We start from the raw sequence: 18164 nt of genomic DNA, 5'->3' as shown, positions 1-18164 counted from the left end.
TTCATCGCTTAAGAGCAGCAGCCTCTATCACCACTGCCATTCTTGTTTCTGGACATTAAGTGCTAGTGCTGCCTTGCTTCAAGCAGAGCACTGCCTAACTCTTCTCCTTTCTGGAAGGTATATTCCTAAGTCATTCACCATGTAGGGACAAGGCTCACCAAACACTACAATAGTTGCACTGCTCTGTTTCTCTCTGGATTATTTCCTTACCTGAGTTCTCGTATGTTTGATTTTGATTTGCACGGGATCCCTCAGATCCTGAATGGTAATGTTGCCGATGCTGCACGCCATCACGTAACTCACTAAGGTTTTCCTTTGGGGTCCTACATCCTTTTAATGGAACAAAAATGCATAGCGTGCATCAGTCAGACGTACACACTTTTATTTTGCTTTGCGCCTCCAAAATAAGCAAACAGTCAGCAATTTTTACACTTAAGATCTCCAATTCTAGAACATCCTGTTTATAACATCAAATTGCTGGCTTTCCTGAAGGAGCTGTGCTATTTCCCTTATTATAATAAATACATCGAAGGAACACTGTGACCTAATATTATAAAGCAATATCCATAAAGCTCTGCTCTTGATTGTAGTGACAGATGTCAGCCAGCTAACATCTGAAAACAATGCAAACCCGTAAATAATATAAACTCATAAAAAGCTGTGAAACAATTAGATCACTTCCCTACTCTAGAAAACAGGTGAAGTTGTTTTCCCTTAGAAGAGTATGAAGGAAATATGGTGTGAAAAATAAAAAGAAATTTGTCTCTCACATCCATGCCAACAGCCTGACTCGAAGGCAGTTCCACTTGATTCAGGGCCCATCCAAAGCTCCGCCTCCTGGGGCTGTGCACATGCCAGTGGCTGCAGATTCCCCCGCAGCGCTAAGGGTGCTGGGAAGTCAAGTCAGCACGTGTACTGCGAACTGATCTGGACCCACAGGCCGCCTTGTTAGCAAGTTCTCTTTTCTTGTCTGCCACTTGCATGTATCATCCAACCTTCTGAATGTCTTTCTGCACCACAGCTTATCTGTCAGTTATTCTGGAATAACTAAAATTTCTTAAATTCCAAATAAGCCTCAGCATCCAAAGTACAGCTTTGTAAATGACACTTCACGGTAATCACTATCAAGACCACTGAAAATTGGCCAGTGACACCAGCCTTCTATTTCAAGTGCTCCTACGTTGCTCATTCTGTTGAGGGGTACCATGGAGCCTTTCAAATGTTTTCTTCTGTCTTAGATCTACTTTAAAAGCCCAAAGGATGCTTCCTAACATTAATGTTGACTGGAAGAGCCAAAAGAGGAGGACAACGATGTGAGGAAGAGCTGACGCAAAGCGGTAACAGATCCTCACAGGTCTAAGAGTTATGTCAAGTCCTCCTCACACAGGAAACCTCTCCTTTTAATCAGACCTCCTTTTCTGTATCATACATATTATGCGATACTTTTTTTATATTTACTATGACTTTTCAATGTGACACTGCTATACATCTCAAGTTATAAAATTTAAAGCAAATGCAGTTGTATGCATCCATAACTATAAAGTTTTTTGGAGGTATGTTTTTATATAAAACAAATTACGCTTATGCAATCACAAATGTGTCGGTATAAAACATTTGCACATAAAATTTTGGAATTATATATTTCTCTGGTGCTAAGTCATTCTTTTTCTTTACCTGTAAACTGTCTGGCCTTTCCATCTGCATGATCCATGGGGTGGCTGTATTAGATACAATCCTAAAGTCCTTGACATCACTGTACTGTCTGACATAGGCTGGTATTTTGAGTTTAATCCACAACTGTTATTTTTAAGAAAGAACTCAGCCAAACCGCGCTAGATGCAGTTGTACTCACAAAGGCAACCGAGGTCACTGTGTTTGCTGGCAGCAGACCTTCTAGTATCTAGAACCGAGGCCAATAAAAATTATAATACGTGCTCAGCACAATGCCATCCTACTCTGCGGATGTGCCGGTGCCACAGGTCACTTGAAATGCTAATGGGAAAACTGATTAAAGCCAAGAATGCTGCTCATTATGTAAACAGTGCTTCCTGCTGAGCTACAAAAAATCTTTTCCTTTGGTGTACAACTTCTTTAACTTTAAAAGTCTAAATGAGCAAAAGGCATAAGATATTTAACCAGAGTTCTTTCCTAACTCAGCTTCTAATAGTATCACCCAAGTTTTAGCCTAATATTTTACTTACTTTAAAAACTGAAATAAGTCTATCTTTTTTGTTTGTTTGTTTGTTTTTTGTATTTTAGGGAAGAGTCTACAGGGTGTTCATGGTCTCACTACTAGATGGGACTAATAGTGATCTGCCTATTTACAGTCTCCCAAGAGCTGGGATTATAGGCACGTGTTACCACGCCCAGTCTCAGTTGCTGTCTCAGAGCGCCCTGGGCGTGGGGTCGGCAGGGCAGGCCCAGGGATCGAATCTCCAGCCCCATCACTTGTTTGCAGGCGCTTTAATCTGCTGAGCTATTTGGCCAGCCCAGAAACTATTGTGTTAATAAGAATATTATCTGAATAAAATATTTAAATAATTAAAGTGCTTTACTTTGGAAATGAAGATTAACTTTTTCTGTGTTTTATGATATATTTCAAAGAATGTTGAATTTTTATTTTTATGTCTGAGGAAAAAAACTTCAAAGGCAATTGAAAAATAATAATTTCATGAAAGCTTACCTGGAAAAGTCCAGTTTTATTGAAGAAAGTAAACTGTGCTCTTCTAACTAAGGCAGAATCTTCTTGACTTAAATTCTCAAGTAAGTTTGAAGGCAAAATTACAGAAGCCAGTGAATCCACTTGTCCATTCTCAAAATCCATCTGTCAAACCATGACAAATCAATGGCTCCATTTCAATGACATGGTAATGGCAACTTACTCTACATGCTGAGGAAGCGAGAGAACACATCCAACTTCCAAATGAGCTTGGACCAGATCTGCCTTTCAAAGCTATGCAGAGGCCCCTGCAACTCCAGGATAAACTCCCTGTAGACAGCGCCAGAGGTTTCATTCTGGGTTTATCTGAGTGGCCAAGCAGTGCTCTGATTATAACCGGGGCAAAGTGAGATATATACAAAACAGTGCACAATCTGAGAATGAGAATTAGATTTAGGGCTTGCACCCATGAAGCTTTCTTCAAAACAGTGCAAGAAAGTAATTATGCGACAGAGGCAGAGGCAAAGGCAGAAGCAGTCTGAAGGTAGTCATTTGATGACAGAGACTGAGTTATCTCTTCAAAGAGGAACAGTTGAAGTTTGAAGACATTCTCTGCTATCATTTTTGCTGAAATTGTCATGGAGGCTGGCGTGCTTTCTTGTACAGTTGGCATCAGACTGAATGAGTTTTCATTCTTAAAATACAAAAAGATAATTGCTCTAAAGATCCCTAGTCTAGGAAAAAATGGTTTGTGTAGTCTGTCCTCAAGCTAAAGAAATATTATGCTTCACATACACGCTCTCCTCGGGCAGGAACCGGGGCATATTCATTTTTTTTTTGGCCTGGTGGCAAGTAAGCATTGTCTGGCATTTAGCTGGTACCTAAAAATTACACACTAAAGTCTGATTTCAACATGTCCAAGAGGCACTCTGTTTATCTGGTCCCAGATCACTTGTCCAGCCCACTGCCACTTGCTTCTCTAAGGTATCTACATTATTGGTTTTCAAAGTGTGATCTTTAGGCCAGAGGTATCAGGGATATCTGGGCACTTGCTAAAAGTGCAAATCTCAGGTCCCAACCAGCACCCAGGACATGAGAAGCTCTGAGGGTAAGGCCCACCAACCCATTCTAATGTGTCCTCCAGGTCTGTGCTTATCGTGAGACCCAGTGACAAAGAGGAGACCCCCCTGGTTCCTCCCATCATGAGCCTTTAATATGAAGTTCCTTCACACTACCTGCTCTCCATGCCCACTCCACGTGGGGGCCCCACGTGTGCTTTATTACTCAGCTCCATATCACTTCTACACCTTCCATCAGCCAGGCTACCATGGTAGCTCCCACGTGCTTCCGCATCACCTTATGGCCTCTGATACAATTAAATGTAGCTAATGTTCAGCTCTGCTTGTCACTTCTTTGACCAAGATTTCCATGAAGTAGCCACTGTTAAGTGACTCAAAAGTTCGTTTTTGTCTAATTAATTAAAATTAAAACAACCACTGGCTCCTTACCTGGAAATACGATTCATTATTGCTTGGAAGACCAATGCTAAAATTTGAAATTGTACTCATTCCTGGGATCAGGGATGATACTCCAAGAGCCAAATTTCGAGTTGTAATATTCACATGTGGGGTGCTGTTTAGGTCTATCTTGAAGGCCAATTCATCAATTGTTTTTAAGGCTCTTAAAGAGATGACAATAATATTACTGTTAAGTAACACAATGTATTATGTACTTGAACACACATGTTTAGCAGCATGACAAAACACAAATCAAATATAATTATCTTAATATTTTATCTTTATATCTTTATAATTTTCTGATCTTAATGCAAATACTGACAAAGTTACACCAATCCACAACCATATCAGTTAAAACACATAGTGGTGCACATATTCTTAAAAGAACTATCTGCTCTAAGGTTGAGAAACACCCAGGCCATCCTGAACAAAAATTGTTTTGATTCATCTTAGCCTTCTTCTCCGTACATGAAAAATGCTTTCCCCAGATAAGTAAGTTAGAACCAAGTGAAAATGTGGTAAAAGTGTTTTAGGAACTGTAAGATACTGTAGAAGTATTTGCAATCATTATTGTTATTATTATTATGAAGATAAGATAGAGAATACATTTTATCAGTAATAGTGATTGGACCCAGGGGCACTGTACTCCTGAGTGACATCCCAGCCACTTCTGTATTTTATTTTGAGACAGAGTCTCACTAAGTTGCCTAGGCTGGACTGGAGCCCTTGAGTATTTGGAATTACAGGCATGCATCCCTGTTAAGGGAATACAGGGCATGATGAAAACTATGTGAATGTTTAAATTTTTAAAGATTACTATAGTCAAAGACACACTGCTATTAATTCTCCTCAATATAGTCCCCTTCACTTGGAATACACTATGCCATCATTCTTGCCACTTTCCACAGCACCTGTGGAAGTCCCCTTTCATGAGCGTCTTTAGTTACATGGTTGCTGCCTGACGTCCTGAGTCAACGTGAAATGATTAGTGTTCACAGCCTTCTTCATTCTGGGGAAAAATCAGAAGTCACATGGTGCCAGATCCAGGGCCTAAGGCAGATGAGGACATACTGTAGTACTTTCACCTGCCTGCCTTTCTGTTAGATGGTGTTTGGCACAAGAATCATCGTGTTTTGTTTTTTTTTTTTATCAGATCTCATAAAAACATTCATGAAAGCGAACTCTGAGAACTGCTACAGAAAGTGCAAGAATTACGGGACAACTGTGTTTGAGGGTAGGAGAGCACTTTGAGGGGGGTTAATGGCAATGTGTCCTTTACCCTAAAACATTTTTTAGAAATGTGAGCATCAAATATTTTGATCATAGCACATACGTATTAATGGGTATAATGTGTTTATCTAAAATTATATTTGGAAGGAAGGAAATAGAAAAACGTTTTACAGCTTAATGCTAACAAATACATATTAAGTATTTACAAGATGCATTCTATTAAAATGAGTTCCTTTTCACCTGTTTTGTGCATTTTCAGTTTAGACGTGCACATTGCTGCGGCACAGGTCACAGGATAGTTTACGTCAAGTGAGCATGTCATACACAACCCCACAGAGTTACAAACAATAAATATATCATGCTTTGGTGGGACTATTGATGTTTTCCAGATGACAACTTTATTTTATAAATCATATTTCTCAAAAAATATAGAACTTTGAAGTTGACTTTGTGAATGGCTTCGGGAATGATCTAGGCATCTTTCCGAGACTTGAATTATAAGGTTTGGACACAGGGAATTCAGATAGGTGAGAAATTACATAAAAACATGTTTCACCAATAAATTTTACCTTCCAGGAAAACAGAAAAGAGGTACTTACTCGGAAGAAGACTCAAGCAAGTCATTATCCGAACTGCTTAAGATATTAGAAAATATATTCATCAGGGTTGAGCCGAGTGTTATATCAATATTGTCCTCCTTATTCACAATTCTTTTGACCTGTTCTACGATGCTATTAATATTGGCTGAAGTTAAGTTCTGCCCATCAGCAGTTAAATTTAAAATCTGATTGGCAACTTCATTTGCTTCCCCTAAAAAAAGGCAGAAAAAAACAACATGCATAGTTTATCTGTGAATTTTAGGCACATTCAGGAATCAAAGCATACTATGATATTTCACTTTATGGCTGCACCAGGCAAATGGGGCTCCTGTGTGTACCCCATCACCATCTTCATGGGGTTACAGCATTTCCTGATACACAGAGAGTAAGTTCTAGAAAAATTAGCTCCAGACTCATTAAGTGCACATTTGCCATCTTAAAAATATCAAACTATACTATATTGATAAAACAGCAATTTAAACAGTATTTATAAGCCTTTTCTTCTTTTAATTTTTAATCTATAGAATAAATAGAACAGAAAAGTATAAGGAAAGGAAAAAGTATTTTCTAACATAAGTCAGGCAATCATTTGCTTAAGTTTTACTATTACAACAGCAGCAGAACATGTCTGAGCAGAACAAAAACCATGAATTCTTTTCATTTTGCGTTTTAGAATTGAAGAGAAATGTCTTACTGAGACAGTTGGAGATGTCAAGAGGTCCCCAAAAGGCTAACGATGTGGATGTGTTGCGATAACTACAAAACAACAACAAAAAGATATTTCAAATGCTCTGCATGTGACAAAATTAGTAATTTTTTGGGTTTTCCTTAATATCTAGCTAAATTTCATTTGAAAATAAAACTCATACCAAAAATCCATGATGAAAGAAAATCAGTAATCTACATCAAAGAAACAAAGTCCTAGCAATACCCTGTATCCTAATCTGGATAACTGGTCAAGGACCACTTTCAAAACTTCATAAATAATATTGAATTTTGATTTCATATGGAATAATGCAGGCTATAATAATCATGTTATGGATGAGGAAATTATCTTAGATAAACCAAGGAATTTTCCAAAGTCTCCAGCCAGGAAGACGGAGGGCCACATGTCAAATTCCAGTCTATAAATCTCTCAACCGCTTTTCCCTCCAACCAAGTGTCAAGTACAACAGTTGATGCAAAGTATTTACACTTGGGCAGTTTCCGCTTTTGAATTCCCTCTAAGGAAACTGATTGGGAATAGAGTAGGTGGTGAGAATTAGACACACTTTGTGGTTCAGTGACTCCCTACAATGGTCTTTATTCTGCTGTTTCTGTTAAAACATTAAGGAAACTTTCCTATACCCTCAATGTGCCATAATCGATTGCCCAGGGTTGATCTTGCTTTTATTTCCTGTTTGCTTCTCCTCTCTTTTCCAAACAAAAAGTTTGGGGGATTACAGATTCAGGTTCTGAGGCTGAAATCTGGTTTATCTGTACACAAGTTGAAAGCAGCGCTCAGTGCTCGAGGGTTCATTTGGCAGAGTGCAGAGGAAAACCCTCCCGCGCTGGGCAACCTGCTTACCTTATCTCCACTTCCCAGAAGTAAATGATTCAGAGACCCACAGATTGCTTCCCTGCCTCCCACTCTGTACAATGCATGAGGACAGCTGGCTGTCAAAGTCAACGACATATTACCATGTCCGCGAAACCAGGGAGCCAGGCTTGTCGGGACACGGGAGGCTGTACTCGGAGGGAGGGCCGGCTGGCCAGTGGAAACCTGTGGGGTCCTCCACGGAGTCACAGATGCCTAGGAGAAAGCAAGACTGAAATGGAAACAGTACTCCTTTCCCCTGCAGTAAGGTGCTGCAAGATGACAAGCCTGGAATTAGGCATGGGTTTCATGTGGTAATAAAAGGCTAGTGTTTCATATTCAGATTTTTTTAAAATTCAGAGATTAGAAAGAATAGACATTTAAAAATTTCAGAGTTTATACCTGATTTTTACCAGAATTGCACCTTACAGAATCAACCAGGAGGGGCCCAGGAGATGACTCAGTGGAATAAGTGCTTCCCTGGCAAGCACAAGGCCCTGAGTTCAATCCCCAGTTACACACACACACACACACACACACACAAAAAAAAAAAGAATCGCCCAGTAAAAGACAACCACTGTTCAATTCCTATCCTTTGGCTTAGTGAAATTCTGTATTGTTTCTAATTTGTTTTTAGTATTTTTATATTCTCTTTTAAGAAAAGACACATGTACCTTAGTACATATAAGCGTGAAATTAACATTTTCACTCACATAAATCATCAGCAGATATTAGTGAATGAGCTTTATTTTAAAAAAACACTATAAGAAAATGAAACAAATTTCTGAGAAATTAAAAATGGGATTTGATCCTTTTGAAAGGAAGAACCGTATAAAAGATGGTGTCAGAGGTATCATCGTTGAGTTGTGAGGATATTTCATAGAAACTTTTCTAGTTTCTCCGACAGTGTCCCCTGCCTACAGGCTGGCGCGCAGGCAGCAGGAAGGCTCTGCAGCCCAGCTCCACCGGCTCAGACTCACTGCCTCATCCCCAAACCATCCAGCTTATCAGGGAGCACCCTGAACAATTCGTGTAACATAAGTGATTCAGAGTTTGTCTTTTCAGAAATACCAAAGTAGGGGCCGGAGAGATGGCTCAGTAGAATAAATGCTTGCCTGGCAAGCCCAAGGGCCTGAGTTCAATCCCTGGTTCCACCAAAAAAATAAATAAATAGAAAAAAAAATACCGAAGTAACAGCAATATATCAATAACCACCCTAAAACCCTGTAATTCCCAACTGAACAACAGCAAATTTATATCCCTTCTGGGAGCCAGTCTGAAAGTTTTCACAAACGGAAAATTCAAAGGACTTTCCCATGTGGATCATGATCTTTAACTGTCACATTTTAGCCTTTTATTTTCAAATAACAGAAACTTCTCCACACATCCACCTGCAGAAAAAAATACAGTACAAACTTTAAAAGCCCTTTGTCAGGAAGCAGGGATGTTCCCACGGGGTATGCGACTGATCATCAGGTCTTTGCTTCTGCCCAGCTCTCTGAGCTCTACTTCTTGTGTGCACTGAGAGAGTGGGGCTGGGGTCCCCCACAGAAGCAGAGGCGCTTGCCTGCTTCCCACGCTGTGAGTGCCCCCATCACAAGCACCATCTCAGAGGCTGAGGAGCACCTGCTTCTGCCTCAGCCCGCGAGTGCACGTAGGGTGGAGCATAGCAGGTGTCTTTCTCTTGACTTCTAAGGAAGTAGATAAATGTAGGCCTATAGTAAAATTAGAACAATTATGGTGCTGCACATAGTTTTGAACATGCGCTTTTTAAAAATACTCCATCAAGACTCATTTGTTTTACAAGTATTCAAGAGCTGGGGAATGGGTTGAATTCTAGTGGGAGGGAAAAGTAAAGGTTGTAAAAAAATAAGATGTGGTCTCATACTAAAGGAGATTATAATTTAAAGAAAAATAATTAAGATTGTACATATGTGTGATAAGACCTCTTTCTCTCTCTCCACTTTTTCTCTGTTTCCCTCCCTCCACTCCCTTCAGTTCCCTTTCTTTTTCCTGTCCCTCCCTCCCTTCCTTTCCTCTCTCTTTTCCTTCCTTACTGTGTGTTTGTGGACCCAGGGTTTTCACTGGGTGCTCCATCCCTAGGCCCTTTATTTGGAGACAGGGTCTTGCTAAGTCGCTAAATTTCTCAGGCTGGTCTCAAAATTGCCGTTTTCTTGCATCTACTTCCAGGAGATTCGCGGGCCACCTCACCGTGGTCCTAATGCTACCACTTTCCCAGGTGTATGAGGCCCAGATACCTGGTGACAAGAAGTGGAAGCTCAGGTGTGGTGATGAATATGTACACATGGTGGTGCCACAAAAGGCCTCATACAAAAGGTGACTTTGGGGCTACTCTCACAAATACGTCGGTGAGAACTGAGTAGACAGTGAGACAGAGAAGGGCAGTATGACTGGAGACCGGAGATGTACAGAGTGTGTCCGGAAAGGGCAGGCGGTGCCAGAAGTGAGCAGGTGTAGGTGAGAAGTGATGTGAGGCCCAGTATACTTGAGACTTGGCTATCTGGCCTATTTCTGCAAGACAGTGAGGCAATTATGGAGACCAGCAATGCAAGAAAAGGAAATGCTTTCCAATGAGAAATTGTCTTTTATAAAATTTACCTTATTAGAGTTTTCATATGCCTGTATACACATATTTTTTTAACCCTAACGTTGAAGTCAGTTGTGCTCAAGTTATTCTGACATTTGCTCATATTCTTGGTATTTTCATAAAATATCCCTAAAAATTAACATGAGCTCTCAATTTGCCTCCTTTTTCCTCTTAGATTCAGAAGTATGAGTTGCTTTGCATTTTTTTTTTTTTGTTATTTCACCCTTTTGTTCCAGTATCTCTGACACAAAAATTTTTATCATCAGAAAAAATACATTCACGTAGCCAAGAGACACATCAAGGAAGGCTATCTCCACTGGCGCTCCACCGAACCTGAACACATCATCCTGTAACATGCAAGGTGTAAGGCATCAGCCACTTACCCAGCTGCCTCACATTCACTGTGTACAGCCTCAAGCCCTCATCCAGGGACTCGTTGCTTTGTAGAAGCTTCTCCTGAATAGTTTTTCCTTCTAAGTGGACGTTGTTGGTATCATTGTAAATGATATGGGCCCAAATCACCAGCCTAGAACAACATTTCAAACAGTCCTGTCACTGGAGTTGCAGACTGGTTCACTGGTCTTTGCTGGGAAGAACAGGACTCTCGGATTTGGGGGGATGACCAAGAATCCTTGCGACAGAGGAGGTTAGCGAAGCTGCTTTGGGCTTTCCCTGCTACTGAACACATTACAGGAAAAACATCTCAGTATGAGTAGATTGTTTTGATTCTACATAACTACACGTGTGACTTTATCAGATAATCCTATTCGTTCTCAGAAATGTTTTAATATTCAATGTCAATAATATTCAATATATTATGTAATAATATCTTCTGGTGCATGCAAGAATGAGTTTTATTTGTGGTTAATTCTACATTGTTTCTTTATAGCCAAGAATACATTTTTTAAAGAAAAATTAGAATTTTACTTGATAACTGACTTTTGAAATTACTAACTGCTATTGTTTAAAAATGTGGCATGATTTCTCCAGATGAGTAGCAAATAGTTTTCCACTTTTATGAAACACTTAGAAGTGTGTCATATGGTAAAATTCATAAATGAATGCTCAAAATGCATTCTGTGATTGGTCAACATATTAGCGAAGGCAGTTTTAAAGTCTGATCTTTAAGATCTTTAAAACTAAAATCTCTACAAAAAGCAATGTAGGCTGGAGAGATGGCTCAGTGGTCTAAAGCACCTACTTGGAACAAGCTTGGCAGAGCACAGGGACCGCGGTTCAATCCTCCAGCACCACATGCCAGTCAGCCGCGCCCCCTGGTGGGCTGAGCTGGCCACACACACACACACACACACACACACACACACACACCCACCCAAAAAAAAATGTATTCTAAAATCCCTGTCAAAACGTTTGGTCATACAATTTAAAGTAATGAAATTTTATGTTCAACTATAATCACAGCTGTAATTAACATCAGGAATCAAAACTATTAATTCAACACTGAAATAAAATTAAATTACATTATCGTGTCAGGTAAAAGAAATTTTTTCCTTAGATGTGATATCTCTGGGCATGCAAAAGAACTTTTGTTCTGCTTCATATGCAAGGAGAAATGAATAATAGGACACAAGCCATTATGTTATCAAGGCAGTTACTGTCTGCATGCCAGAGACAAAGTATGCAGCTGCTCAGTGCAGAGGCAGTGGCGTGTTTTGTTTATGAAATCCCATGAATATGAATTAAAATTAAAGTGCTAATATAATTGCAGTGCTACAAAGATAAAGAATAAGTTAAGAGAATGTTTTCTCTCCAGGTGACTCTTCTTAGACACACTCTACATTGTTGGTCAGTTTCCTCTGTGGTCCCATAATCTCCTTGATCAGAAAATTTGGGACACCACTGAGCGATAGGACGTTAGAGTATAGGTTGTCTTATGTCCTAAGTCCTCACTGACCTTGAAGGGCTAGGGACAAAATGTTAGCTATCTTTGTAGCCCTTTTTCTCTAAGTTTTTGGTCTGCAAATTTATGTTGTTAATATATTCGCCATTCGAAGTTAGGTGTAATTAGCTAGCTTTAGTCAACTGCACTGCTCTTTAAATTCATTCTGAAAAGCTATTTATTTCTAGGATGATAAACTGCTAAATGTCTATGTATAGGCCATATTTTAAGACGAGGCAATCATAGATTTGAATACATTGGGGACCTGTTATATCTTGGTCATTTTTGAAATGACCTACAGAAAAGTATCCCTTGATTAAACTATTGTTTGAGGGTAAGCTTTGCTACTCTGGTTGCTGGAAACTTAGAATTGGGAGGTACCATTTCCCTTCATTTGAGCATCCTTAGCGCTGAGTCTCACAGGTGGCATTGCAGACCTAAGCTTAGCCAGTCAAGAATAACCATGTAGGGGGCCGGGGAGATGGCTCAGTAGAATAAATGCTTCCCTGGCAAGTGCAACGATCTGAGTTCAATCTCTGGTTCCTCAAAACAAACAAACCAACCAACCAACAAACAAACAAACAAAAAACCATGTACCTTCACAGGTCTTATCTGCATTTTTGTTTCTCATCCTGAAAACTGAAACTATTCTACAGTTCTATGAAGTCAAGTTCTATCTGTTGATACCCACAGCTACTCTTTATTTCAACAAACCTGTCTCTGTGGCTTTGGTTTCCTGCCTGTCTAGGATATACAATATGACAGGATTCTCTAAAGCTATCATGCCACAATCAGACTGAAAACAAACGTTTGGGGAAAAGAACAGGTGATCCTAGCAGCTTGGAGAAAAACAATGAGAAACAATAAAGCTTCAGTGGTGAGCATAAGAGCAGCGGAGCAATGGAGAAAAAGGAGAGGCTGTAAGATAACTAAAATGATGGAAAAATTCACAGTAAGGGGAAACTAAATGGGATTTTCCCACACTGATTGTCTTCATTCTATAGTTTTCTGTGGAATTATTCATTGGTTTCACAGACCAGGAAACCGAGATTCTATGAATTTTAATATCTTTCAAACCAGCACTTCTGAGGTGCAGACATATGCTAATTAGCATTAGCATACCGGGGAAGAACCAAAGCAAGTAAGCTGCAAGCGGAATGCTGGGAAACATGGGGATTCCCAAATGGAACTGTCCCATTGTGAGACAGTGTGCGCAGCAAAGGGAGCCAGGCTGCAGTGAATCCACCAGCGAAGGCTTAGCACAGTCTAGTAGCAAGGCTGGAAAAGAAATCATTTAGCTAAGTAGAAAAATCTTGTCATTGCAGTATTGAAATACAGGACTCTGTTTTCAGACCATAAAGGAAAAAACCCAATGTCAGAAAATAAAACCCACTGTCTCCTAATCAGGTGGCTTGATCCAGTACACTGAATGCATACAGAAATTATGATCTTCGACTTAAAGACAGAAACATTTATTCATCTAATGTTAAGTAGCAAATAATGCCAAGAAAGCTCTCAGATCCACTTTCAGGTAAATTTTTGTTTTTATCTTCTCACATAGTAAGAACATAGTCCCTGAAAAGAAACATAGTCTATGGTGACATCTGTTATATCAAATATCAGTTAAGTTTAACTCATAAAGACTTATGAGAACACTTACTTTTCAACTGATTTTTTTAAAATATACTATATGGAAATGCTCTATCTATCTATCTATCTCTATATATATGCAATATACTATCTGATTTCAAGTTTCATTTTTTCATTTAGGTTGCTTTCATTTTACAACAATCTGAACAGTTGGTTGGTCCTTACCTGCCACCTGCCTTAGTATGCTGGATAACATATTACATTACTGGTAAGAAATTACGATTCTGATATAAAATTTCAAATGGAGAATTTAGAAAATTAGGTGATGGTTTTAAGCAACAAACACATTTTTCATTATTATCTATATCATTAGATGCTATCATACATAAGACCTTTTACTTGAAGCTATTTAATTTTTTTATAGTTCTACAGATTGGGCCTTGTGCATGCTAGGCAAGTACTCTAGAATCCCAGTTCTAATATTATTTATTAAAGATCTGTTTGAAATTTCAAATAGAAGGTAAAAGTTACTAAAAATAAACTGGAAATGCTAAGCATAATAATTCATACATGGTAGATGCTCTACTTCTGAATTAGTTTTTTTTTAATCAACCTTATGCTTCTACTCAGCCTGTCCTATGATGGTTTTAAATATAAGAAAAAAAATTTATCCATTAGTACTAAATTAAAACTAAATTCATTAGTACTAAAGAAATCATTTAAATGTTCTAGTGATTCCATTTTTCTCTCCTATAGCATTGATTTTATTTCTCTACCACACAGGCCATGCAAGCTGTAAGCAAGAGAAGAAACGTTCGACCTTCAGACAATTTTGTTAGTGTTACCTTGCGTCATCCTCAGTGCTTCTCTTGACTTTAATCTTGTCCTCTCCAGTGGTCAGGTTAAAGCTACAAACATAAACGCACATATGTATTGGCAGCCACATCTACTGAGTCATCAAGAAAAGTGGACGTGGTAAAAGACAGACCAGACGGGACACTCGGATCCACTGTTTGCAAATGTATATTCTGAAGTTCTTGATTCCTTCACAAGTCCAGACAACTATCTTTGATTTCTTGTGGCCACTCAAAGCATATGAGAACTTCCTAGAACGAATTTGCTTGAACTTGCTAAATACTGTACTTCAGAAACTTGACAAGTGACCCCTCTTCTGTTACTAATATCACCTGGGTTCACAGGATGTATGGCGAGCCATCATGAAATCTAAAAATAATTTTCACCATCAAACTGCAAACAATGTACAGAAAACAATATGTAGACAATATTGTTCTCTGGAGATTTAGTGGTGAATTTAAATAGGAAAGTGGTATAAGCCCATTTTTGAAAACTGTGGTTGCAAATAAACTGTAGCTGTCCCACAGCATAGAAAAAGTGGTCTCCAAACTGGAGTTCACACTGCCCAGGGTGTGGTGTGGACTCACAGGGGTGAGAGGCGAAACCAACAGAATTTGTTTATATTTCATTGTTCTCTTACTTTTTGATATATTAAACATACACTGAGTCTGTTTCATATAAACATGCACACAGTGTACTCTTGACACATCAGGCAGTAACAACATTAAATGTTACTTTTTATCTAAAATACTTAATTCTGTCACTTACCTGATATTAACCACATAAACAGTGTAGTTCCAATTCTGGAAAGTTGAATTGAGCTGAAAAGCATAATGGAAAAAAATAAGATTTTTAGTTCCCAAACGTAAGTTTGTCCTTGGGCGAGGACTCTAAGGAAATCTTTGCCAGGAAAACTGGCAAAATGAGAAGGAAAGGCTGCAGACATGGGATCATGTTCAGTGAGAACCTACAAATGTTGTTTTTATCAATCTTTACAATTGTCAGTAAGATAGGTTTTATCTTCCAACTCCACTTTCTTATTTATGGAAAAAAATTGAGATTTAAGATATTAAGCAGCTTGCCAGTCACCCTATTAGGTAATCGAAGGATCTAGCAAAGTATGGAATTGAACCCAAGCCGATCTGTTTGGAGTCTCACATTTACTCTGTGGCCCACATTGTAATCAAGTTAGAAAATTGAATACATGCCTTACTCTTTATTTAATAAATGTTGAGGTACAACTAAATTTTCTACTTAATTACTAGAATTAGTAATTAATTACTAGTTAATTAATTATCATACCTTTTTAAAAATAAGTGTAAAAATAGTTCAACATTACTGAAATGCTAATTTCATGTGGTTATTTAACAATTTTTACAAGTCTTTGGTACCAGATTTCTTTAGTGGAGCAACAGGTTCCTTTTAAATATGAATAATAAATTTTCTTAATATCCTATCTGTAACAATCATAAAATGGGATTTCTTCACTGATATGAGAGCTTCCTGTTTTTGTATCACCTCTGAAGGCTTTTAGGTCTTGTTTTATACCAAAGTTTAGCTTTCCTTGCAAGCATTTGCTGCAGTTTATGCCTGGAATATCTCCCAAGAGCCTCCGTGCTAACATAAGGATCGTAAGCCTGTGATGCTGCTGGGAAGGGGTGGAAACTGGAAGGGAAACCAGGCCAAGGGGGATGTGGCCTTGAGGGACCCTGCGATGCTGGCCCCTCCGGCCTCTGGGATTCCTAGTCTCCGTGTATGTGTCACAGATGCCAGCGCTTTCTCTGATTCCAAGCTGCCGTGAAGGCAGAAGGCAGCTTTTGCCACATGCCTCTGTACGGAGGGACTAGGCCAGGAAGGGCCAAGCCAGCCTGGGCAGAAACCACTGCGCCACGGGCTAAGGCTCTGTCCTGTTTTGCAGTTGATGGTTCACGTGCTCCATCACTGCTGTGGAACACCAGCATGGTATTCTGAAAATTAAATGTAAATTTTAGGAGATTCTGCTAAAAGGGAGATAAAATTATTTTTTAACTTTTGAATAATAATGTGGGTTTAATTCTCCTTGTCTGAAATGCTTGGGATCAGAACTATTTCAGATTCCAGATTATTTTTTTAATTAAGGAATATCTTTATGGATTTTACTGGCTCAGCATCCTTCATCTGGAAGTTAAAAGGGAAAGGAACATTTCATGTCTTAAATTCACAGGTTTCGCAATCTGTAATATGCAAAAAGAAGTAATTTAAATATTCCTTTCTATCATGTATGTGCTTCAGTAGCTTGCATCTTAAATGAAAAATATCCAATGAAGTTTAGCTCCAGATGAGAATAATGCTATGTTGAAAACAATACAAAAATATTAATGTAAAATCTGTCCTGCATAGCACAAAGTTTCTAGTGATACTAATTTTTAGGATTATTAACATCCGTGGCTTGAGAATAAAATCAAACAGTCAGATTCTGACTTTTAAAGAACAATGCTGGAAAGAAAATGGGATCCAGAATTGCACTGTTTCTGTGAAACTTGCTCTCTGCGTAAGAATGAAGCATATATACTGCTGTTTCAGTTAGTTACTAATGGCAATGTATCATTTTTAGAAGTTAATTATGACCAACAACTTATCTTCCCCAATAATCTTGTAACAGAATTGTTAACTGTATTCTATTGTTTCCAATGGTCAACTTGGTTTTTACAAATATTGCTTTAAAAGATTTTAAGGGTTATGTTTTCCCAGCAGGACATACTTACCAACACATGCAAGAGAAGGAACTTCATTTCTTTCTTACTGCAGAACGTAGACACTAGTGACCATTCACATAAAAAGCTAGTCTGAACTATACTAATATCTGTTGAGTCTAGGATTTTATATTAAAAAAGGACAAAATCTCACAGAATAGAAATCTGTTGAAAATAAAATGTTGGACACTGGTGTGGAAAAGAAGAAAATGAAAAATCCCATAGGTCATACTTCTTAAGGAAAAACATAAAATGCTAAAGATTTTAAACTAGAAAATATTGTAAAATTCAACAATAGGATACTGGTTAAATAAATTACAACCTAAATGTACACTGACAAAAGGCTGGTTAAATGTCTAGATGATCACATAATGCAACACTCTAGAAGAAGAAAGAGGAGAAGGAGGAGCAGGAGGAGAAGGAAGAGGTAGAGGACAAGGAGGTAGAGGAGGAGGAGAAGAAGGTGGGGGAGGAGATGGAAGAGAAGGCGGAGCAGGAGGAGGAGGAAGAGGTGGAGGATGAGGAGAAGAAGGTGGAGGAGAGGGAAGAGAAAGTGGAGCATGAAGAGGAGGAAGAAGAAGAGGTGGAGGATGAGGAGGTGGAGGACAAGGAGAAGGTGGAAGAAGAGATGAAAGAGAAGGTAGAGCATGAGGAGGAGGAAGAGGTAGAGGATGAGAAGGTGGAGGAGAATATGGAAGAGAAGGTGGAGCAGGAGGAGGAGGAAGAAGTGGAGGATGAGGAGAAGGTGGAGGAGGAGATGGAAGAGAAGGTGGAGCAGGAGGAGGAGGAAGAGGTGGAGGATGAGGAGAAGGTGGAGGAGGAGATGGAAGAGAAGGTGGAGCAGGAGGAAGAGGAAGAGGTGGAGGACAAGGAGAAGGTGGAGGAGGAGATGGAAGAG

General features: G+C 39.0%; 1 protein-coding gene across 6 annotated transcripts in view; it reads right to left on the bottom strand.

The window, feature by feature from the left end:
- Nucleotides 1–18164, bottom strand: part of Adgrg6 (adhesion G protein-coupled receptor G6) — a 138036-nt gene that overhangs the window by 28757 nt on the left and 91115 nt on the right. For all 6 annotated transcript variants that reach the window (XM_023712220.1, XM_023712219.1, XM_004628547.2 and 3 more), the window contains 9 exons: nt 15303–15355; nt 14525–14587; nt 10573–10715; nt 7686–7797; nt 6700–6761; nt 6006–6216; nt 4168–4339; nt 2684–2824; nt 211–330 (listed from right to left, as the gene is read on the bottom strand). In XM_023712220.1, the coding sequence (XP_023567988.1) occupies nt 211–330; nt 2684–2824; nt 4168–4339; nt 6006–6216; nt 6700–6761; nt 7686–7797; nt 10573–10715; nt 14525–14587; nt 15303–15355 (1077 nt within the window). The remainder of the gene's footprint in view (nt 1–210; nt 331–2683; nt 2825–4167; nt 4340–6005; nt 6217–6699; nt 6762–7685; nt 7798–10572; nt 10716–14524; nt 14588–15302; nt 15356–18164) is intronic.

The sequence above is a fragment of the Octodon degus genome, unplaced genomic scaffold (genome assembly GCF_000260255.1).
Source record: "Octodon degus isolate 3935 unplaced genomic scaffold, OctDeg1.0 scaffold00024, whole genome shotgun sequence".
Classification (NCBI taxonomy): domain Eukaryota; kingdom Metazoa; phylum Chordata; class Mammalia; order Rodentia; family Octodontidae; genus Octodon; species Octodon degus.
The sequence above is the reverse complement of the archived record's forward strand: the minus strand, read 5'-3'. Positions and strand labels throughout refer to the sequence as shown.